The sequence below is a fragment of the Bombina bombina genome, chromosome 3, assembly GCF_027579735.1.
Source record: "Bombina bombina isolate aBomBom1 chromosome 3, aBomBom1.pri, whole genome shotgun sequence".
Taxonomy (NCBI): Eukaryota; Metazoa; Chordata; class Amphibia; order Anura; family Bombinatoridae; genus Bombina; species Bombina bombina.
The window spans coordinates 1,029,074,720-1,029,099,828 of record NC_069501.1 but is presented as its reverse complement, the minus strand read 5'-3'; the positions used below and the strand labels follow the sequence as shown (position 1 = coordinate 1,029,099,828).

The following is a 25,109-nucleotide window of genomic DNA, read 5'->3' as shown; positions in this document are numbered from 1 at the left end:
ATATAGTGCCAGGGTGTCATGTAGGTAAATATAGTGCCAGGGTTACATGTAGGTAAATATAGTGTCAGGGTGACATGTAGGTAAATATAGTGTCAGGGTTACATGTAGGTAAATATAGTGTCAGGGTGACATGTAGGTAAATATAGTGTCAGGGTGACATGTAGGTAAATATAGTGTCAGGGTTACATGTAGGTAAATATAGTGCAAGGGTGACATGTAGGTAAATATAGTGCCAGGGTGACATGTAGGTAAATATAGTGCCAGGGTGACATGTAGGTAAATATAGTGTCAGGGTGATATGTAGGTAAATATAGTGCCAGGGTGACATGTAGGTAAATATAGTGCCAGGGTGACATGTAGGTAAATATAGTGTCAGGGTGATATGTAGGTAAATATAGTGCCAGGGTGACATGTAGGTAAATATATTGCCAGGGTGACATGTAGGTAAATATAGTGTCAGGGTGATATGTAGGTAAATATATTGCCAGGGTGACATGTAGGTAAATATAGTGTCAGGGTGATATGTAGGTAAATATAGTGCCAGGGTGACATGTAGGTAAATATATTGCCAGGGTGACATGTAGGTAAATATAGTGTCAGGGTGACATGTAGGTAAATATAGTGCCAGGGTGACATGTAGGTAAATATAGTGTCAGGGTGACATGTAGGTAAATATAGTGCCAGGGTGACATGTAGGTAAATATAGTGCCAGGGTGACATGTAGGTAAATATATTGCCAGGGTGACATGTAGGTAAATATAGTGCCAGGGTGACATGTAGGTAAATATAGTGTCAGGGATACATGTAGGTAAATATATTGCCAGGGTGACATGTAGGTAAATATAGTGTCAGGGTGACATGTAGGTAAATATAGTGCCAGGGTGACATGAAGGTAAATATAGTGCCAGGGTGACATGTAGGTAAATATAGTGCCAGGGTGTCATGTAGGTAAATATAGTGTCAGGGTTACATGTAGGTAAATATAGTGTCAGGGTGACATGTAGGTAAATATAGTGTCAGGGTTACATGTAGGTAAATATAGTGTCAGGGTGACATGTAGGTAAATATAGTGCCAGGGTGACATGTAGGTAAATATAGTGTCAGGGTGATATGTAGGTAAATATAGTGTCAGGGTGATATGTAGGTAAATATAGTGTCAGGGTTACATGTAGGTAAATATAGTGTCAGGGTGATATGTAGGTAAATATAGTGCCAGGGTGACATGTAGGTAAATATAGTGTCAGGGTTACATGTAGGTAAATATAGTGTCAGGGTGATATGTAGGTAAATATAGTGTCAGGGTGATATGTAGGTAAATATAGTGTCAGGGTCACATGTAGGTAAATATAGTGTCAGGGTTACATGTAGGTAAATATAGTGTCAGGGTGATATGTAGGTAAATATAGTGTCAGGGTGATATGTAGGTAAATATAGTGTCAGGGTGACATGTAGGTAAATATAGTGTCAGGGTGATATGTAGGTAAATATAGTGTCAGGGTGATATGTAGGTAAATATAGTGTCAGGGTTACATGTAGGTAAATATAGTGTCAGGGTGATATGTAGGTAAATATAGTGTCAGGGTGATATGTAGGTAAATATAGTGTCAGGGTTACATGTAGGTAAATATAGTGTCAGGGTTACATGTAGGTAAATATAGTGTCAGGGTGATATGTAGGTAAATATAGTGTCAGGGTTACATGTAGGTAAATATAGTGTCAGGGTGACATGTAGGTAAATATAGTGTCAGGGTGATATGTAGGTAAATATAGTGTCAGGGTGACATGAAGGTAAATATAGTGCCAGGGTGTCATGTAGGTAAATATAGTTTCAGGGTGTCATGTAGGTAAATATAGTGCCAGGGTGACATGTAGGTAAATATAGTGCCAGGGTGACATGTAGGTAAATATAGTGTCAGGGTGATATGTAGGTAAATATAGTGTCAGGGTGACATGTAGGTAAATATAGTGTCAGGGTGTCATGTAGGTAAATATAGTGTCAGGGTGACATGTAGGTAAATATAGTGTCAGGGTGATATGTAGGTAAATATAGTGTCAGGGTGACATGTAGGTAAATATATTGCCAGGGTGATATGTAGGTAAATATAGTGTCAGGGTGACATGTAGGTAAATATAGTGCCAGGGTGACATGTAGGTAAATATAGTGCCAGGGTGACATGTAGGTAAATATAGTGTCAGGGTGATATGTAGGTAAATATAGTGTCAGGGTGACATGTAGGTAAATATATTGCCAGGGTGATATGTAGGTAAATATAGTGTCAGGGTGACATGTAGGTAAATATAGTGCCAGGGTGACATGTAGGTAAATATAGTGCCTGGGTGACATGTAGGTAAATATAGTGTCAGGGTGACATGTAGGTAAATATAGTGTCAGGGTTACATGTAGGTAAATATAGTGCCAGGGTGACATGTAGGTAAATAAAGTGCCAGGGTGATATGTAGGTAAATATAGTGTCAGGGTGACATGTAGGTAAATATAGTGCCAGGGTGACATGTAGGTAAATATAGTGCCAGGGTGACATGTAGGTAAATATAGTGCCAGGGTGATATGTAGGTAAATATAGTGTCAGGGTGACATGTAGGTAAATATAGTGTCAGGGTTACATGTAGGTAAATATAGTGCCAGGGTGACATGTAGGTAAATATAGTGTCAGGGTGACATGTAGGTAAATATAGTGTCAGGGTTACATGTAGGTAAATATAGTGCCAGGGTGACATGTAGGTAAATATAGTGTCAGGGTTACATGTAGGTAAATATAGTGTCAGGGTGATATGTAGGTAAATATAGTGTCAGGGATACATGTAGGTAAATATAGTGTCAGGGTGATATGTAGGTAAATATAGTGTCAGGGTGATATGTAGGTAAATATAGTGTCAGGGTTACATGTAGGTAAATATAGTGTCAGGGTGACATGTAGGTAAATATAGTGTCAGGGTGACATGTAGGTAAATATAGTGTCAGGGTGATATGTAGGTAAATATAGTGTCAGGGTGATATGTAGGTAAATATAGTGTCAGGGATACATGTAGGTAAATATAGTGCCAGGGTGACATGTAGGTAAATATAGTGCCAGGGTGATATGTAGGTAAATATAGTGTCAGGGTTACATGTAGGTAAATATAGTGTCAGGGTGACATGTAGGTAAATATAGTGTCAGGGTGATATGTAGGTAAATATAGTGTCAGGGTGATATGTAGGTAAATATAGTGTCAGGGTGACATGTAGGTAAATATAGTGTCAGGGTGACATGTAGGTAAATATAGTGCCAGGGTGACATGTAGGTAAATATAGTGTCAGGGTGACATGTAGGTAAATATAGTGTAAGGGTTACATGTAGGTAAATATAGTGTCAGGGTGATATGTAGGTAAATATAGTGTCAGGGTGACATGTAGGTAAATATAGTGTCAGGGTGATATGTAGGTAAATATAGTGTCAGGGTGACATGTAGGTAAATATAGTGTCAGGGTGATATGTAGGTAAATATAGTGTCAGGGTGACATGTAGGTAAATATAGTGTCAGGGTGATATGTAGGTAAATATAGTGTCAGGGTGACATGTAGGTAAATATAGTGTCAGGGATACATGTAGGTAAATATAGTGCCAGGGTGACATGTAGGTAAATATAGTGTCAGGGTGACATGTAGGTAAATATAGTGTAAGGGTTACATGTAGGTAAATATAGTGCCAGGGTGACATGTAGGTAAATATAGTGTCAGGGTGACATGCAGGTAAATATAGTGTAAGGGTTACATGTAGGTAAATATAGTGCCAGGGTGACATGTAGGTAAATATAGTGTCAGGGTGACATGTAGGTAAATATAGTGTCAGGGTGACATGTAGGTAAATATAGTGCCAGGGTGACATGTAGGTAAATATAGTGCCAGGGTGATATGTAGGTAAATATAGTGCCAGGGTGACATGTAGGTAAATATAGTGTCAGGGTGACATGTAGGTAAATATAGTGTCAGGGTGACATGTAGGTAAATATAGTGCCAGGGTGACATGTAGGTAAATATAGTGCCAGGGTGACATGTAGGTAAATATAGTGTCAGGGTGACATGTAGGTAAATATAGTGTCAGGGTGATATGTAGGTAAATATAGTGTCAGGGTGACATGTAGGTAAATATAGTGCCAGGGTGACATGTAGGTAAATATAGTGTCAGGGATACATGTAGGTAAATATAGTGCCAGGGTGACATGTAGGTAAATATAGTGTCAGGGTGACATGTAGGTAAATATAGTGTCAGGGTGACATGTAGGTAAATATAGTGCCAGGGTGACATGTAGGTAAATATAGTGTCAGGGATACATGTAGGTAAATATAGTGCCAGGGTGATATGTAGGTAAATATAGTGTCAGGGTGATATGTAGGTAAATATAGTGTCAGGGTGACATGTAGGTAAATATAGTGTCAGGGTGACATGTAGGTAAATATAGTGTCAGGGTGACATGTAGGTAAATATAGTGTCAGGGTGACAACAGTACCAAGTACATGTGTGCTGCAGTAGATGGTGGAAAGGGCTGTATGTACTGCAGTTGCAATGTACTGATGTTGCACATGAATAAGAAAACTTGGCTGCAAACTGACGTAAAGACAGCACAGGGCCACAGATGTGAGCAACATGTGGCTGTATAGAGGGCTGACAGTTTATTATGGAGTATAAAGATACATCATGTGACTCAGGATCATTGCTCTGAAATAACAAATTACAAAGGTAAAGGAGATGTTTACAAGCAACACTACAGCGGGTCAAATTAACCATTGGGAACACATTAAAGGGGAGACCATTTTAAAGGGACAAGGAACCCTAAAGTTTTCTCTTGTGATTTAGATAGAGCATATCATTTTAAACAACTTTCTAATTGATTATATTATCAAATTTGCTTCATTCTCTTGGTTTCCTTTGTTGAAGGAGAAACAATGCACTATTGGGAACTAGCTGAATACATCAGGTGAACCAAGGACAAGAGGCCACCAATCAGCAGCTAGCTCCCAGTAGTGCATTGCTGCTCCTGAGACTACCTGGATATGATTTTCAACAAAGGATACCAAGTGAACAAAGTTAATTAGATCATAGAAGTAAAATAGAAAGATGTTTAAAATTGCATGATCTATCTGAATCATTAAATTTGTATTATGACTTTACTGTCCCTCCAAGAAAAGAACAAGACAGAGAGATATGGTTCAATACTGCAGGTTCTCACACTGCTGATGTGTAGTTCAGCTATGTGAGGGCTCCTTTGGCTGCATCCTTTAGCATGCTGGAGTAAACCCCTAAGTACCTATTGGGTTTTACTTGGGGCACAATCAGTTAAATACAGGACTATTTTCTATTTAGTTTATTTTTATGCTTTTCTTTGAGCAGTCACTGACTGATAATGCGTATAGTTGCCAATGGTTACACTGCATGAATGCAAAAGTTTATAGTCTCTTAGAGGTTGATAAATAAGTATAAATTAATTTCTGCATCTGTTTAAAAATACAAATTTTGAATAATACAAAATACAAAATTTTAACATTAACAAAATTTGAATATTAAAAAATTCTGCATTGTATAATGAAGTCTTAGGGGTAGATTTATTATGGTGCGGACAGACATGATCCGCTATAGCAAATCATGGCCGCCGCACATCGATAAATGCTGACAGCATACGCTGTCGGCATTTATCATTGCACCAGCAGTTCTTGTGAACTGCTGGTGCAATACCGCCCCCCTGCAGAGTCGCGGCCACTAGCAGGGGGTGTCAATCAACCCAATCGTATTCGATCGGGCTAATTGCTGTCCGCCACCTCAAAGGTGGCGGAAGAGTTAAGGAGCAGTGAATGGTCTTAGGTCCGCTGCTTCCTAACTTCCGCTTCAGGCAGAACTGAAGCGGAGTGGGTCGGAAGCAGCATCCGCTGCTTTATAAATCGACCCCAGAGTGTACTGGTGCTAAAATATTGTCTTACATTGTAAAATAGCCGTTCTTAAGTTATAATTGTACTACCCCCCTTTTACCAGCAGCCAATTACATACAGAGATACAGGTGTAATCTTTGTGCATGTGTATGGCATTTGCATGCCAACACAAAACTGCAATCCAGTACTAAATATTAGGCAGCTCCTCCGTACGGCTGTCATTCCAATAACAAATCTGTGCAGGCTATAGTGTTTATGGTATGGACATATTTGTTAAATGTCGTCAATAACAAAGTCTTATTTTGAAAAGAGGCTATTATAAGGAGAACCTGCAAGTACTGTACTGTATCTTTAAATTGAACACAAATAATTACTTGTAAAAGTAAACATTCTGATTTTATTTACAGGGATATAAAAGTCAAATCTGAAAAACATAGTAGACATTTAAAATTGTATTTAAATATATAAAGTATGTTTGCAAAAATGATTCTTTGTTAAAGTTATCACTGCTTTAAAAGGACACTAATTATATGTTATAAGCATGCCTGCCTTCCTCTACTCATACTTGCCGCCATGCTGAAATCTAGCTTTCACAGCATTTCAGTGCTGATGCGTTTGCACATGTGCAGTGTAAACTAGCTATTATGCACACACATTCACTATGTAATCTATGCCTATGGATGAATTCTAGATAAACTTGCATTTGCTTTTATCTCCATTTATCAGCTTTACCTTAAATATATTTTTGCAAACTAAATAAATACATAAAATCACATAATTACTTGACACTTTTTTCCCAACAGCAGGGTCATGTGACTAATGCTGCTGATTGGGTCAGCCTTAGTTTCTCCTCGGTTCCAGCAGTGCTCTGAGGCTCCTGAACAGTACTTTAACTATGTGTTTAATCCATTTGTAGGGGGTTAAACACATAGCATTACAGGGTTGTTAGTCTTAAAATTACATTCTCTAACTAATTAAAGCATGTCATTTTTCAACTCAAATAGGTCTTTAAACAGTTTGTCAACAGTGGCCCCACTGGCATTTTCTTGAAATTGTCATGTTAGGTGGGGTGGGGTCACAGGAAGACTGTCATGTTGGGAGGACAGGGGTTGCTGGTGAAAAGTGGGCATGGCTCAGGCAGTCCCTTAAAACCAGACACCAAGAGGCTGCGGGAGGGAAGCAAGCCAGACTTCACGCATGATGGTTGGAAGCCTGAAGATTTATTATAATCACCTATTTAGTTAAAATTACTTACAAAATTAGTTACAATTAACAAATTTAAAGTAACTGTGTATGTCACTCTAATTTACAATATGTAGTACAAATACATCTGCTTAATTAGTTACCTAATGGGAACAGTGGAACTTTTTTTCAATAACAAATGGCTGATGTTTGCTAAGTGGTGCTAAAGGCCACACAGAAACCATTGGAGGGCTGGAATTGGTCCATAAGCTGTAGTTTTGACAGCTCTGCTCTACTGCATATTATTAGATAAGTTCACACACACTCGTCTTCGATATAAATTAAGGATTTTCAATAATGCCCTAGTTCATTTATATAACATTCTTTTCTTATTCAATAATATAGTGCTTAGGGAAAAAATAACCATATACTAAAATGTATTTTATTTCATTTTAGAATGAAGGCAATAAACTATACAAGGATTTAAAGGCAGTCTTCAGTGCTGTGAAAGGTAAGATAAACTGTGTTCTGATTATTTGTATTATTATGCTTTATAAGCAATATACTATGTAGTTGTAAACAGAGGATAAAATAAATGATCCATAAATCAATCATGTGAATAAAGACCAGTTCAGAATAAATTGTATTATCTTGCTTGCATCTGAGGTTGGTGAGATCCTCTTTATCCTTTAGATTATTAAAGGGATGTTATAAAGACAGAACATACAATTTTAAACAACTTTCAAATTTACTTCTGTTATCAAATTACTTCATTCTCTTGGTATCCTTTGTTGAAGAACTAAAACTAAAATACTGGGAGCTAGCTGAGCACATTGGGTGAGCCAATCACAAGAGGCATATATGTGTGGCCATGAATCCGCAGATAGCTCCCAGTAGTGCAGTTTTTAACAAAGGATAACAATAGAACAAATTAGATTAGATAATTGCTGTAAATTGGAAAGTTGTTTAAAATTGCAGTCTTTCTGAATCATATCTGAGTTATGAAAGTTTAATTTTGACTTTAATGTCCCTTTAAAGGAATATGGAAGTCAAAATCAAAGTTTCATGACTTAGGGCTTACATGTCCATTATGTTCAATTTTTACATATGGATTTATAATGAAGAGCAAAGACTGAAAAACACACCCATTCAGTATTAGAGCAACATGGACATTTTGAGAATCAGTGCGACAATGTATTTTCTTTCATGAAGGTGGTAAGAGTCCACAATTCATTACTCATGGGAATTACCTTCCCTACCACTAGGAGGAGGTAAAGACTCCCAAACCCCAACAGCTCTATATAACCCCTCCCACCACTATGGAAGTTAGTCTTATCTTTGCCTCTACTGGAGGAAGGTGAGCAATTGTGATGTGCAGATGATTTCTTTGTTGAGAGGGGTTCTCAGACTGAGTTGAGACCCATTTCCCCTCAGAGTGCAGTGTTTGTCAAGAGGGAAGTTTAAGGAGTTTGTTGTGTGCCTTATTTTTTCTTTACTATTACATTTGTAGTCACTAGTATCCTCCCAAGAATGTTGCAGGGACTTGTCTTTTGCCTCCTCCTATTGGGTCTACAGTTCACTCCTTTAGTGTGTCTTCTGCTGATATGTTTTCAGTACAGGACTGGTTTTCCTGTCATCAAGCATAGTAGGGGACTGTTTTAGGTATTTTAACAAATTAAAACATTTCTCTGTGTTTTTCACTAAGCTGAAATTGCTGAACACTTGTCTACCAATATTAAGTGTGTTTATTGTAACCAGGCTGAGGCATCCCCTCCCTTATACTTATGTAATACCTGTTTTAGGGCTAGATTACAAGTGAGGTGCAATCTGTTTTGCACAAGCAATAATGTGTTTTTCGCATGCCTTTTAAATTGCGCTGATATTACAAGTTGAGCGAAATCGCAATTGCACTAACGCAATCACCATTTATGCTTCAATCCTTACTGCAGTCTCAGAGCTGTGGTTAAAGGGACACTAAACGTTGCTATAAAGTTATCTTGAATCTCTAAATCAATATGTATCAATTATATTTGTAATCCGGTTTGTGTTTCATACTTTTACCGTTATCGAGATATTCTGCTCTAAGAATTTATTGAATTCCAAACCCACCGCTCGAATCTTCGTTTACATGCACCAATCATCCATGATAACCTGAGTTATCAAAATGTCGGAATTACGTCGCAATGTGCATGCGCGTTTGAATGACCTCGTCATTGAATATGTCTTAACAGCAGACGCTCTGAATCTTCTGTTATCACCGGTAAAAAATGCGCATGCGCGAATGTCAGTAACGAAGTGCGCATGCGCATGATGACGACATTGGCATGTCAGTAACGAAGTGCGCGTGCACATGATGACGACATTGGCTTCTAATGATATGCACAAAAACAAATTTTGATTGGAGAATAGTTTTGTTAGTGGACGGCCCATTATAGGGGGTTTGGCTTCAGGTACGTCAGAATCGAAAATAAAATATAATTATATTAGATTTATAAACTTCGTTTTTGTGTATAAGTAAGTTAGTTATGATATATAAATGTTCCTGATTGAAATCTGATAATGTAATTACCAATAAAAATTAAAAGTTTTGTGATCCTTTAACTGTTTTCTGAAACAAAAAAGTTGCACAAAACACTTCAAAAATACATTACAAAGTAAAAAATTCATCAGGACATATATAATCTGAAAAATAGAAAAACAAGCACTAGCACAAATGTATTTGCAAAAGGAAGAAACAAAACAAGAAAAACTAAAAGTGAACAAACAACCTACCTAGCCACCACCTCACAAACAATTAAAAATAATGTTTATATGTGAATTCAACAATAATCCAACAAAGGATTGCAAAAGAACAAACGGGGAGAATAATGTATAGTAAAAAATGAAAAATTAATACATGGCAACAATCATAATAAGAAAGACACAAATGCCAAAAAAATACACAAAATATAAATAAAAAACATTAACAAAATATGATGTGCTAATTATAACCAATAATACCACAAGCGGGATGATAAGCACAATAAACGACAAAAAACAAAAAATAAAAAACATAAAAAATAAAAAACAGAGATGAAGAAAAAGTCAATAAACTAGCAAACAAACGAAATGTTGAAAAATTAATTTTTTAGAGAATCAACTGCTAAAGCTGATGGGAGAGTCACACCATGTGAGTGTGACACAGCAAACATCATAATACAAAAAGGCTATTCATACACCACTCGATACAAAAAGGCAATGAAATCACAAAGTCTACATAGCGTGTCTGAGACTATTTTCAAACAAAGAATGAATGTGTAGGGCTGCAATGGATATCAAAACACAATAAATATCCTCATTTGAACCACAGAGAGATACAAAATAAGGGCATGCCCAGCTCAAGTTATAACCATAGAGAACAATGCCAACTAGGGAGATACTAGCTAAAGCAACCTGCAATATATATATATATATATACACACATATATAGACATATATATAAGTGCATTAGAGCCCTTTGCCCTTAAGTAGATGAAAAGATGTGAAAACATATTTATGCAATATTTATAGGTAATAAAGATTTTAGCTATGTGATTACTGTAAATATTTCACATTTGCTAATGCGAATATGCTATGTTGTTTGTGTGATGGGTGTTTTCTTATAACAATTTTTTTTTCTCCATTGATTTCTATGGGGGATTATATGCACACGCACGCAAAAACCTAAGTTAGTATTTTTTGATGCATTCAGACCAATCTAATGCTGCATTTGCTTCCAAAGGTATTAAGCTCCTTCTGTTTGTTCATTAGAGAAAAGTCCAGCTCAAATTGTTCCTGGCAGTAAAGAATTTTACAATATAGATAGAGCATGCAATTTTAAGCAACTTTCCAATTTTCTCCTATTATAAACTTTTCTTTGTTCTCTTGCTATCTTTATTTGAAAAAGCAGCAATGTAAGCTTAAGAGCAGGTCCATTTTTGGTTCCGAACACTGGGTAGCGCTTGCCGATTGGTGGCTACATTTACCCACCAATCAGCAAGAGCTATCCAGGTGCTGAAACAAAGATGGGCCAGTTCCTAAGCTTTGCATTTCTGCTTTTCAAATAAAGATACCAAGAGTACAAAGAAAAATTAATAATAGGAGTAAATTAGAAAGTTGCTTAAAATTGCATGCTCTGTCTGAATCATGAAAGAAAAAATTGGGTTTACTATCTCTTCAAAGTAAGCGTAAAACGTCAGTACAAGATATGACTTCTACTAGTCGCAATATTACTGTGTCTCATGAGGCTAATGAAGCTTTTGAGGGTGAGGTATTTTCTGATGATCAGGGGCCTGTCTCTGATCCTGAGCCTGCTCTTTCCTCCTTTTTTATTTAAGATTGATCACATTTGTTATTTATTAAAGGAGGTTTTGTATACGTTAGAAATTAATGATGTTACAGTTTCTGGAGAGGGGTCTACCAGTCGTTTAGATTCTTATTATAAATCTAATAAGGATTTTTCAAAGGTTTTTTCAGTGGCTGATGCTATGGCTGGGATTATATCAAAAGAATGGTCTAAACCTAGTAGTTCATTTAATCCTTCTACAAGATTTAAAAAAGGTGTATCCTCTTACAGCTTCTAATATTGAGCTTTAGGAAGCTGTGCCTAAGGTAGATGGTGCCATTTCTACTTTGGCAAAACATACTACTATCCCTCTGGAGCATAGCATTTCTTTTAAAGACCCTTTGGATAGGAAACTTGAATAATTTCATACAAGGGCCTATTTTCAGGCAGGTTATCTTTTCAGATCAGCTATTACTATTGCTGATGTTTCTGCTGCTGCTTCCATTTGGTTGGATAGTCTTTCTAGTCAGATTTTCTGAAAATTCTAAAAGTGAAGATTTTCTTAAACTTTTAGGTTCGCTTAAATCTGTGCTAATTCCTTTATTGGAGATTATATTTTGGATATCATTAGGATTAATGCTAAGAACATGTCCTTGTCTGTCCTTTCATGACAAGCTTTATGGTTACAGTCATGGTCTGCTGATGCAGTTTCTAAGTCCAGACTCTTGAATATTTCTTTTCAAGGAAAGAATTGTTTGGGATAGAGCTAGATTACATTATTCCCACTGTTACTGGTGGTAAAGGAGCTTTTCATCCCCAAGATAAGAAATCTAGGCTTCTAGAAATCTAGGCTTAAAATAAATTTAAGACTTCTAATCGTTTCCGTTCCTTTTGTCAAAGTAAGGAGCAAAAATCGGATTACTCCACAGCTAAGCAAGGTTCCTCAGTTTGGAAGCCAATCTCTAATTGGAACAGGCCTAAGCAGGCCAAAGAAAATCTACTCCTGTTCCTAAGTCCGCATGAAGGTGCGGCCCCCAACACAGATTCTCTGTTAGAGGGCAGGATAAGTCTCTTCTAAGAGGAAGGGTTTCTGAATATTTCAGATTTTTGGGCTCTGAATATAATTTCTGAGGGTTATTGAATAGGTTTCAGGTTAAGACCTCCCAGATATAGGTTTATTTTTTCAAATATTCTGAAGAATCCTTTAAATGCTCAGGCTGTTCTTCAATCAGTCCTGGATTTGGAATCCATTGGTATGATATTTCCTATTCCTCTGCTGGAACAGGTAAAGGGATTTTATTCAAATCTCTTTATTTTTCCCAAGAAGTATGTACCATTCAGACAAGTTTTGTACCTAAAGGCTCTGAACAAGTTTGTCAGAGTTCCAACATTCAAATTGGAGACTATTCATTCTATTCTGCCTTTTGTTTATCAAGGGCAGTTTATGTCTTCAATAGATTTAAAGGATGCTTATCTCCATATTCAAAGGTCGATTTATTAATCTGCAGCGGACAAGGGCCCATATATGCACCCCTGTCCCCCACAGCTCGCCTATGGTGGGCTAAATTCCCCTGCCGTAATTCAGCATTGCACACGAGCGATATTTTGCGCTCGTGTGCAATCCCGCCCCCTACCCGCACATAGCCAATCACGCATGAGCAGGAGTTGATAAATACGGCGTGCAGATTCTCTTGTGAGAACCTGCAGCCGTAGGCAGGTGAAAGCCTGCTGAAGAGGTTGATAAATCGACCCCTTAGACTCACAAAAGCCACTTTCAGTTTCTGAGGTCTGCTTTTCTAATAAAGCATTTTCAGTTTGTTGCTCTTCCGTTTGGTCTGGGCTACAGCTCCAAGGATCTTCACAAAGGTTCTGGGGGCTCTTATGTCTTTCATCAGAGATCAGAAAAGCATCGGATTCTATTCCATTTACTCATTTTCATATGAGACCACTTCAACTTTGTATGCTTCGACAGTGGTGCAGAGACCATACTCTGTCTCAGAGAATTTTTCTAGATCTCAATACAAGAAAGCCTCTTTCTTGGGGGCAGGATCACCAGGTTATATTGCAGGGGCTTCTTTTGCTCCTCCTATTTGGTCTGTGATCACTAGAGATGCAAGTTTTTCAGGATGGGGAGCTTTTGGGCTCCTTTTGAGGCAAGGTTGCCTATGAACATCTTAGAACTTCATGCAATTTTCAGATCTCTTCAAGCTTGGCCCTTGCTGAAAGGATAATCTTTCCTCCAGTTTCAGTCAGACAATGTCCCAGCCGTGGCATATGTCAACCATCAAGGGGAGATTCGCAGTCCTTTAGCCATGAGGGAAGTTTCACGAATTCTCTCTTTGGCAGAGACCAATTGCTGTCTAATTTCAGCAGCCCAAATTTTAGGGGTGTTTAATTGGAAAGCGTATTTTCTCAGTCATCTGTTCCTTCATAAGGAGAATGGTCGCTCCATCTGAAAGGGTTCAACCAGTTTGTAGATCTTTGGGGTCTTCTGGAAGTAGATCTGATGGCTTCTCGGTTGAACAACAAACTTCCCAGGTACTTTGCAAAGTCAAGGGATCCTCAGGCAGAGTTTATGGATGCACTGATAGTTTCATGGTCCAGCCTGGTCCCGCAGAGTTTGGTTTGCGGATCTGGTTCAGATGTCCAGTTGCCCTCCCTCGCCTCTTCCTCTGAGGCTGGATCTTTTTTGCCAAGGTCTGTTGTTACATCAGCATCTGAAATCTCTAAACTTGATGGCATGTTGATTGAACAGTTAGTCCTTAGGCATATCAGAGTCTGTGATTGAAACCCTGATTAAAGTTTAAAAGCCAGTTACCATGAAAATGTATTATAAAGTTTGGAAAACTTATTTTTTTGGGTCTTCTGCATGATTTTTCTTGGCATTCATTTATGATTCCTAGAATTTTGCAAAAAGGTTTATCTATCAGTTCTTTGAAAAGTCAGATTTCTGCGCTGTTTTGTTTCACAAGAAAATTGCTAATCTTCCTGATATTCATGGCTTTGTGCATGCTTTGGTGCACATTAAGCCTGTTTTTAAACCAAATTTCACCTCCTTGGAACTTGAATCTGATGCTGAAGGTTTTGCAGGTTCCTCTATTTGAGCCTATGCAGAAGGTAGATATTAAGTTTCTTTCCAGGAAAGTCTTGTTTCTTTTGGCTATTTACTCTTCTGAACTGTCTACTCTTTCTTGTGACTCTCCTTATTTGATTTTTCATCATGATAAGGCAGTTTTAAGAACCAAAGTTGATTTTCTTCCTAAGGTTATGTTCTTGGATAATTTAAGCAGGGAAATGGTTGTCCCTTCTTTGTGTCCTAATCTTAAGAATTCTTCAGAGAGTCTTTTTCACAATCTGGATGAAGTTAGAGCCTTTAAGTATTTGTTGATGTTACTAAGGATTTCAGACAAACTTTGAGTTTTGTGTTCACTTTTTGGTGCTAAGCGAGGTCAGAAAGCTTCTGCTGTATCTTTGGCTTCTTAGTTAAAGTTTTGATTCTTGAAGGTTGCTTGAGGGTGGGTTAGACCCCTCCTAATCTGATTACTGCTCATTCTACTAGATCGGTAGCTACGTCTTGGGCTTGAAGAATAAACCAAATATGCCAGGCAGCTATTTGGTCTTCACTGCATACTTTCACTAAATTCTACCATTTTGATGTTTTCACTTCTTCAGAGGCAGTTTTTGGTAGAAAGGTTCTTTAGGCTGTTGTTTTTGTGTAATTTTGCCTGTTGGTAATTTTAAAATGCATATAGAAAATATGGGTTGTGGATTTTGTTTTGTTATGAAAATAAAGTTTTTTATTGAGGTTCAAAAATACAAGTATATACAATATACATGGCATCAAAATATTTTCATAGTACATAAATCTAGCATGTACATGTTTTGGTTCCAGTTACATCAAGTAATGCAAAGTTGTAGAGGTTACATTCAAGAGGAAAATCTCTTGACAAGATTAAATCAATAAATGATTGTTAATGTTACATAACATATTTGTAGCAAAATGAACATCTAAAAGTGATAAACTGGGGCATGTTTCTACATAACCTCTTAATTCTATAGGTGAACCGCATGGCTTTAACATTAGGGTTATTTGCAACACATTAGCCTTCAACAGTTATAACAGGATCACTCTTGGATCCTTAATTATAGTTATATTGTAAGCTTAGGAAGACCTATGAAATATAGTATAAGATTATGGGCAACTTTTGGACCCTTGGAAGATATGATAAGCATATTAAGTTCCTACAAAACTATTAGAGATATGTGTATATGTTAATTGATATTGGAGAGAACCACAGCCATAAAAGCACACGTGGTGCGGCAGTGATGTTATGAGGACTAGGCCACAGTGAAGATATCTGCAACATTTATAAACCAGGTTAACAGGACTGGAATAAGCTGTAAACAGGCAGGCTTCATGTGGTAAGTATGGGCTTATAACAATATTAAAGTCAGCTGAAACACATGACAACTGAAAGCAATGAGACTCAAGAGGGGTGTTTAATCAAAGTAATGTAAGTCACGATCAACTGGATGACACATTTTGAATTGCCTATATCTACAACTCTGCCTTAGGACTACAACAAAAATATTGTAAGAGGGTTAATGGGAAAGTAGCATTGGTAAATTTAACACTGATGGACCTAAGTTATCTATAAAATAAAAAATCCATTGGTACAGTGTATAAGTGCCAACTGATAAAACTGCAATGTGTGAATGTAAAGTTTGACGAATGTGTGCCCGGTTTTTAAAAATCCTATAAAAAACAGGGGCACTTTCATTCATCAAGGTTTACATTTCACTCGTTTTGTTAAAATACTTACCTTTTATTCTTGAAAGCCGCTCCAGCGCTTACCCCGCCCGTCGCAAGTTTCTTCATATGTCAAAAATTATGTTTCCGGCTTCCTCCATTTACGGCTTAGCCTCAGGCAATGTTTGCTCTGGGGGGGGGGGAGCCGTGATTGGAGGAAGCCAGATTTGTCATTGCTGACGTATGTAGAGGCTTGCGACGGGCAGGGGAAGCGCTGAAGCGGCTTTCAAGAATAAAAGGTAAGTATTTTTTAAGTGAAATGTAAAGTTTGATGAATGAAAGTGCCGCTGTTTTTAATAGGATTTTTAAAAACTGGGCACACATTCATCAAACTTTACATTCACTTTAAGGTAAGTATAGCTCCAACCGGGACATAAGCATATATATTTGTTTCTATGAGTATAGAAGATCAAACTATTGAAGAAGACATTGAAATGTTTAGAGCAATATTAGCTTACTAACTGTAAGTTAATTCCGTAAACAGAAAAAATGTAAGTGGCTCCACCTAAAGAGCTTATAGCGTAGTCCCAGACAATAAACAGATGAATAATATATTCCCAGGGAAGTGTACCATTCTCCCTTTTTTATTATTAGTCACAGTTAAAATAATAAAATAGGTATAGGGCTGAAATGCCATCAGTGTATTTTTACAGCCCAAGCAAGTAGAGATCTGCTGCTTCACCCCACTCCAACTTTTCGTGCAGACTTATTGCAATTTGAGAGTGCAATACGGATCCAAAAACAATACTCAATTTCCAATCTTTTCCAAGAAGAAAGTCCCTTAAGTTCTATAGCCTGCTTAAGTATTGGGTCATATCTTCTATCATATTTCCAAAGAGCATTGCACTGTGTCCCATTATCAAGATGGTGCATCTCAACCCTGTCCCCTTGAGATACCTGAGTTGGATGCTGTGAAGCAGGTGGTTTCAGAAGCATTAAGATAGGTGGTCTACAGACTCTCTTTACTCTTTTGACTGCACTGGGGCCTGTCAAAGCAGCCGGAGGGTTCAGAGTCCCCGATGTAGACTATGTATGAGAAGGTTTGACCACGTGGAGAACCCCGCAAGTCATTTAATACCTGAGGGGCTGTTTCTACCTACCATTACTCACTGCGGTTGGTTGTGGGTAATATGTGTGTCTGGTAGTTACTGTGGCCGGCGTGTACTCCATTATATTGTTCCAAGACCTCTGCAGATGGTGCTTTGTCATACAGAGATTGTAGGAGTGCCTCTACCCTCTGGTATTGTACATCTAGTCGGCAAAATAGTGCTTTTAACGCCCATGGCAGCTGAGTTTCTGGGTCCGGTTAATGGAGGTTTGTAGTTGGCTGTAGGTCCAAATATTAAAGTTATAGACCTCAATCTTGATGAGGCAGGATACCCGTGTTACTGGGGTGGGGGGTGCTTGGCCTAGTAGTTAGCCACCGCTATAGGCCTCTACATTCCATTCAGCTGCTCCTGAGTCATGAGTACAGCAAATTTGGTATGTATGTCATCCACAAAGCCTTGTGGACTTGAGAGATGGGTTTTCTTCTTTGGATGCCATAGTTTGGTTTGGAAAATCGATGGATTAGCTTAACCTCCTCAAGAGCTCCTGAAATTGCTACTGCTCAGAGTCGCTGCAAGGACACGCCCCCCCCCCCCCCATCCTATCTATTTATTACTCATGGACTCTCCACAGCTTTGGCATAATGGATCATGGACTCTTACCACCTTTATTAAAGAATTTATTATTTTGGTGATGGTGTTTTATGTTATGGCACATATTTTTTCCTGGCTCCTATATTGTTTGCTCTTTATTTCTTTTCCTACCTTTTTTACTTGGCTATACATCAGACCAACTACCATAGAGGTGGAAGGGGTTATATAAAGCTCTTGGGGTTTGGGAATCTTTGCCTCCTCCTAGTGGTAAAGAAGGTAATTCCCAGGAGAAATTTATCGTGAACTCACCACCATGAAAGAAATTAATTGATCAGGTAAGAATAAATTATGTTTTTACACAAAAAATCTACAAGTGCTTAGATTTTGCATTCAACTTTTTAAATGTAACTATCTGCTCACATTAATACTGATTAAAGTCCATCCCCAACAATGTACAGGAAACTAAGACCCAGCTACATCTCATATGACTTGCTATTAGAAAACATTACCTTCTAGTGTACGAGTGATTATATGCATTCACTAATACATTGGAAAAGCAATTTAGCTAGCACATGGAAACAAATAATTTGAAGTCAGTATGTTATTTTTAAAAGAAATTTCAGAGAGTAGAAATGCATGCATTCCTCCTGACATATTTTGCAATGGTCGAGAGAAATGAATACATAAAAAAAAAAGAATATTATATTATTATTATTCTTTATTTATAAAGCGTCAACAATTTCTGCAGCACTGTCCATGAGTACAATAGATAAAAGTACAACAATAATAAAATATATTTAAGATACAGGACAAAATGTATCAAACAAATACAGGAAGAATTGAGGGCCCTATTCCTGTGGGAACTTACAATCTAGAAGCCTATTAGTAGCACTATTCGGGTCAGAAACAGCAGGTGTGTAATTTGCCTCAGTTAATAGATTTGCCTGCTTTAAAATTCATATAAAAAAAGGGAAAAGGATTACACCCTAACGGCACACACTTTCAACAACCTAGCTAATGAAATGCTCCTCAAAATAAAACTTAACTTTTAATGTAAACTCTATAAAAAAGGCAGAAACATGCTGCCAGATGAAAACATTCAAAATTCAAACACTGAGATGCTAATCCGAGGGAGAGCAAAATTTCCACTCAAGGAATGGAATTTTTGGTTAAGTCCTTTGCTATGCACCTTCCACATTTTTTTCAATGTACAATAGCAAGGGATACCACTTAATACCTGGTTTTCAAAAGTGTTAAAAGAGAAAGCTGTATTTTATAAGGCGTGCAAGTGCAGCACTTAAAGGGACATTAAACACTTTGAGATGGTAATATAAAATGATAAATTGTATATAATAAAACAACTCTGCAATATACTTTCATTATTTATTTTGTCCTCTTTGCCTGTAATTCCATTCTGAAATTGTGAGCTTTTCAGTTCCTGTTAGAAATGGAAGTGCAGAACACTGTTAAATCCAGCACAACCATTGGCTGCACACTCTAGTGACCTATTTATAACTGACCCTAATTGGCCACAGCAGAGAAGGTAACACAAGTTACAACATGGCAGCACCCAGTGTTTTATAGACACTAAAACTTTACACTTATTTTGTCACTTTTTAAACAACTAATGAAACTTTAAAAAAATACATCTACATGTTAGTCTTTTCTTTTAATGCATCATTCTTTCTAGCATGTATTTAGTGTTTAATGTCCCTTTAACCTACTACTTGGAATATGAGCGCAATGAGCATGCTACCTCTTTGAAAGTATAGGGCACACTATATAAATATCAGGTGCGTTAACAATAATTTGGCTAAACATTTTAACCAATTACTTGTAATACCCAATTAAACTATGTTGATTGCATGAGGTTGAGCACAAAATAAAACCACATAAGCTTCAACTGGTGATGATTATTATAAATGCTTTGTTTTTATTTCATGGAGGAGCAATTAGAAAAGTGTTCTTTCATTGCCCTTCATTTTAATAATACACCAACTTTCTTGTTATGACACAGTACTTTGATGAATATTTCTAATGTGTAAAATGTTATTCACAGCAATGCATGAAAGCTCCAAGAAATTATCAGAAACCCTACATATCATTTATAGAGCAGACTGGGATGGATATAATGATCTGAAAGCAATTGTAGAGGTAACTAACCTACATGGTATCTGCAAAGTAATATGATAATACATTTTTATATATATATTATATATATTATTAACAATACACTTAAGAAAATAGACCAACATGCCCTATTATATGTTAAAGAGACATTGAGACTGTCTTATAACAATGGATCATGGAATGAAAATGAAACACAAAATATTTATAGCACAATTCTGAACATTAAAAAAAAAAACTATAAATAAGTGAAAATCTTGCAAAAAGTGTTAAGTACTTTAAGGATTAGAATACTGTTGGTTAGGGGTCAAGTATTTGATGGGGTTTCATGATGCAAAGTAAAAAAAAAAATGTCAGTGCAGCAACACCACTTTGGGCTTTAACATGCAATGATAATTTTTACCTAACAATGTATATGGTACAAAAGGATTGTGCTAAATGATGGTTCTTTGTCTATACAGGGCCATTTATTTCACATCTACACACTAAACTCTGTGCAAAATATATCTGGGAGATAAATAACCTGTCAATGGTGGTCTATGGTGAAAATTCATATATTTACTATCAGCTATTATACTTGTTCCAGTAACTGGGCTTTCTTCTACAGAATGATGACCTTCTCTGGAATGATTATGAGGAGAAGCTGTCAGATCAGGCAGTGCGAATCATGGAGAATTACATGTCCCAGTTCCCTGAAATGAAGGTGATTTACTATGTTGCAATATGTTTTCAGTCTAATGCTTGTTCTCCTACATGCTACATCAGGGTATATAGTATTAGCTCACAATTGTCCTCTAGTTTTTTTTTTTATAAACCAACAAAGAACTGTAACTATGTGACATTTTACTCATCATGTTATGCCCAACATATACTTCAGTCATAACATTTGACTGCTTAACCAGAGATTCTTCTGTTTTTTTCCCAATAAAATGATTCATCCAAATATTTTCCTATAATTGTTTAAGATAATCCTGTTGCCTTACATCTACAACTTATTTTATTATTCTGTATTCATAATTTGTCCTCAAACCCACTAGCCATAATTCATTTTAAATTCCTTCCAGTTACTGAAAGGGTTTCTGAAAGTTAATTAAGAAGAACCCAACAAGTCAGAAGTAATGTTGTATGCTATACTAGATGAATTCAAGTAAATTCAAGTATCACATATATATCTGTATGATAGATAGCAATAATAAAGATAAATCCAGAATCCAAGAGCAAGCAGGCCATAGATAAAACACAACTAAAGACAGAACATGGCATTTACAAGAGGGGGAATAGGACTAGCCAGACTAGAAACTTAAGGCAGAGTCCAACAAGGCATTTGTTAACAGATTGATTGAGGTTATTATAGTTAGTACTATAGGCAAATAAACAGGCAGACAGGTACAGAAAGTAGGTGTGGGCCTGTTAAGTACAATAGTCAGGAATCAGTCAAGTAGGCAAGGCAAGACTGAAAGGCAGGTACTGTCTACGGAATTAAATCTAGTAAAAGGATAGCTAAAGAATAATCAAACATCAAGGATATTTAGAAAAATAAAACTTGGGGAGCCACAATGGAGCCTATTTATCAAAGTGTCAACCGAAAATACGCTGGAATTCCGCATCGTAATTGTTGCGAGATTGATCCGACCTAGTTATCAAAGCCTCAAGATTGGCAAATGTTGAAATTTGTGACATAACGATAACATACGATCCAACTATCTCAATCCGACGCAGATCGATGCTTATGTCATTACAGATGTTCCGAATACACATTGGGCTCTATTTGACACTTTTCCCCATTTATCAAACATTTAACAGGTACGCTCGCGTCTTTTCCGACACAGCGTACCTGGTTTTCAATCCGCCACCCTTGAGGCAGCGGATGCCATAGAAATCAATGGGAGTCTGAATGCACCAAAAGCTTATGTTCGATGCTGCAAGAGAATGAAGCATACGCCATTAATTTCTATGGTAGAAAAAAAGTTACAAATACACCTAACACCCTAACATAAACTCTGAGTCTAAACACCCCTAATCTGCCACCCCCTATATCGTCACCACTAAATAAACTTATTAACCCCTATTCCGCCACTCCCCAACACCGCCGCCACTAAATAAACGTATTTACCCCTAAACCTCTGGCCTCCCACATCACCACCACTAACTAAACCTATTAACCCCTAAACTGTCAGCCCCCAACATCGCAAAAAACTAAATTAAGCTATTAACCCCTAAACCTAACAACCCCTTAACTTTAAATTAAAATAACAACATCCCTATCTTCAAATAAATTAAAACTTACCTGTAGAATTAAAATAAACTAATTTTAAACTATTAATTAACCTACCCTAACTATTATACTACAATTAAATTAAACTACCAATTAAATAAACTAACTTACATATTAAAAAAACACTAACACTGGGGGCGGAGCTAACCGCCATGCTGTGCAGTCGCATGTAGAGAGAGCTCTGCGTCTTTACAGATTTAACACCTCAATTTTGAGCCTAGAGACCAAGGATTGACTACCCTTACTACATCACCTACATCTCTAAGAGACCCGAATACTTTGTCCGACTTCGAAGCTGTACGTGTGCCCGAGATGGTAAACATACTGTTGCGGCCCTCCCCTCGACGAAGGAACTGTCGTCTCCACTTACAGCCTAAGCCCTAAGCCTAACATTGGGCCTCACATGGAGGGTCGGGGCTCCGCTCCGGAGGGTCTGCTGACTCAACATCAGCTGCGGTCTGATAGCTGGAGATCTGGGCCGTTCACGCCAATTTGGAACCGGAGGAACCGGAGCTTGTGGAGCCATCTGCTCTAACTACACAGACCGCAAAAGGTTCTAAAGTGAACAGAGGCGAAGTGACAGACACCAGCGCTAAGAAGCCATAATCAGCCCTGTTGTCCCCAAGCCCTGTGAGTAGGAGGCGTGAAATACCGCCATACTTGTTGCGCACTTACAACAGCAGTGTCACATATAGACTGGGGACTGTTAGAACCCATATGAAAAGGTCTCACACAGAGATATAACTGACCCTATATAAGAGACCCCTAATTTACTCCTAGAGCATCTTCCAACAGGCCTATAGAGACAACTCAGCACTGGGCTCCTGACTGCAGGCTAAAGGCTGTGACACACTGCAAGCGGAGCACTATACTGCATCAGGTCGCATAGCTGAGCACTCAGAGATTAAATATTTGAACTTTAGAAGCGATGCAACGCGGAGCGAAGCAGCTGCTTCGCCTCGCACCGCATCGCTTGCAGTGTGTCACAGCCTTTATAGTCTCACTTTATATTTCTCTAAGCCAGCTTCCTTACTAAATAGTGTACCTGGAACAAAAGTATACTCTTATAAGGGAGTAAGCCCTATGTTATGTTAATGGTTCACACTAATATAAAACTGCAAGCATTAAATCCTGCTAATATCTCTTACACACTTACACCCCTAGACCCGGACATAAAGTGTTTAGGACTTTTGCAAATAGAGGATTCTAAGTTCTAATATATGGGTCACACTTACACCAAAGATCGTTTACTAATCTGGTGGGTCTGAAAACTATTTGCAACAAGAGATACCATGGGGTGAAACCTACTACCTTTTCTACAGAGACACATTTTCTAAGCTTGAGCAATCCAGCATGATGGTTTAAACTCCACTTGACACCAGGGGGACTTTGTTTTTCCTTTCATTATTTTTGAGATCTTCATATGCTCTTTTACTAAAGAGACTATTATAAAACTTCCTAACCTCTGTGACTGTTTGGGATATCCCTACTGCCCATTTATTATGTCTCAGGCTGATAAGCGAAAACCTAAGCTAGCACAACAGCCTAAAAAGATGGTAGCAGACCATTTCAAAGACCAGACCCTATCAAAGGACCAACTTGCCAGAGACTCTAATACATTAATGGAGCTGAGCTACTCAGAAAGCAGCATGGATTCCCAATCACCTAAAGCTGACAACTTATCCTCTAACGTTGTGGAAGTTCTGTCCAGGCGTATGAGTCTACTGCAGGACACTAAAACTAAAGAAATTAAGGGCTCCACAGCTGAACTACGCAGGGACATAGCTGCTCTAGGTGAACGCACTGAGGCCCTTGAGCGCAAGCATGAGGATCTGGCTGTGGACCATGCAAATCTACTGTCTTACTCCCAGAATCTGTCTATCCAAATTTCAGACTTAGAACTTAAACTGGCCGACATGGAAGTAAGATCCAGGCGAAATAACCTGCGATTCAGAGGAATCCCTGAGGATATCTGTCCTTCAGATTTGGAGTCCTATGTACTTGAACTCTGCAATCTCCTTCTGCCTTCCTTAGACCCTCCTGGTATTATTTTGGACAGAATCCACATAGTTGCTAGACCACGATCCGTGTCACAGGATGAACCTAGGGATGTACTTGCTAGAGTACACTTTTTCTACCCATAAGAACGTATACTCAGAGAACTAGCCAATAAAACACAACTACCATCTAAATTCCATCATCACTCCACAACAGGGTCGACAACTCCTCAAGGATTGGGGACTCACACCCTCCATGGAACAACAGACCAGATCTCTACCGACCTCCAAGCTTCATCCCGCAGCTCCAGAGTGGGATCCCTTACCACAGAGGACATCTACCTGATGTTAGGAATTCTTCTAACACATAGTTTTGTAATATCGTTGTATTAGACTTTGGTTCGTACTTAACAGATAATTGCCCTGCTTTTTATACACGTATATCTTTGGCTCACAATCTGAGAGAAGGTGATTAACCTAAGCTTGTTGATTCTCCTGTTGAGATTGTTCCTTCCTTTCCGGCCTGTGCCTTGAGATGCATGTGTTAAATTCTATCATGGGGCCTCAATTCAAATGTTACAGTATATACTGAAATGTTAGTTATCAATGTTTAGTTGTTATTTTCCAGCTCTGATTCTTACATACTAACCATCACAGGTGGAAGATACATCCAATATACCCCTAACTAACTATCTCATCCGTATCTCACCCCTATGTATCAACTTATTATGCAGACCTCCTAAGCCACAATGATGTCTTTTCTACACAACTTCAGTGAATTTACTCAAGCATGTCTAAACCCATAGAGGAACTAATTTACTCACTAAGCTTACAACCCACTTAGGCCTAGACGTA

At 37.9% G+C, this 25,109-nt stretch overlaps 1 protein-coding gene across 1 annotated transcript in view; it reads left to right on the top strand.

The window, feature by feature from the left end:
• BIN2 (bridging integrator 2) overlaps positions 1-25,109 on the top strand; it is a 151,478-nt gene that overhangs the window by 66,348 nt on the left and 60,021 nt on the right. Inside the window, exons 3-5 of the mRNA XM_053708227.1 lie at positions 7,559-7,613; positions 19,915-20,009; positions 20,590-20,685. Coding sequence (XP_053564202.1) covers positions 7,559-7,613; positions 19,915-20,009; positions 20,590-20,685 — 246 coding nt within the window. The remainder of the gene's footprint in view (positions 1-7,558; positions 7,614-19,914; positions 20,010-20,589; positions 20,686-25,109) is intronic.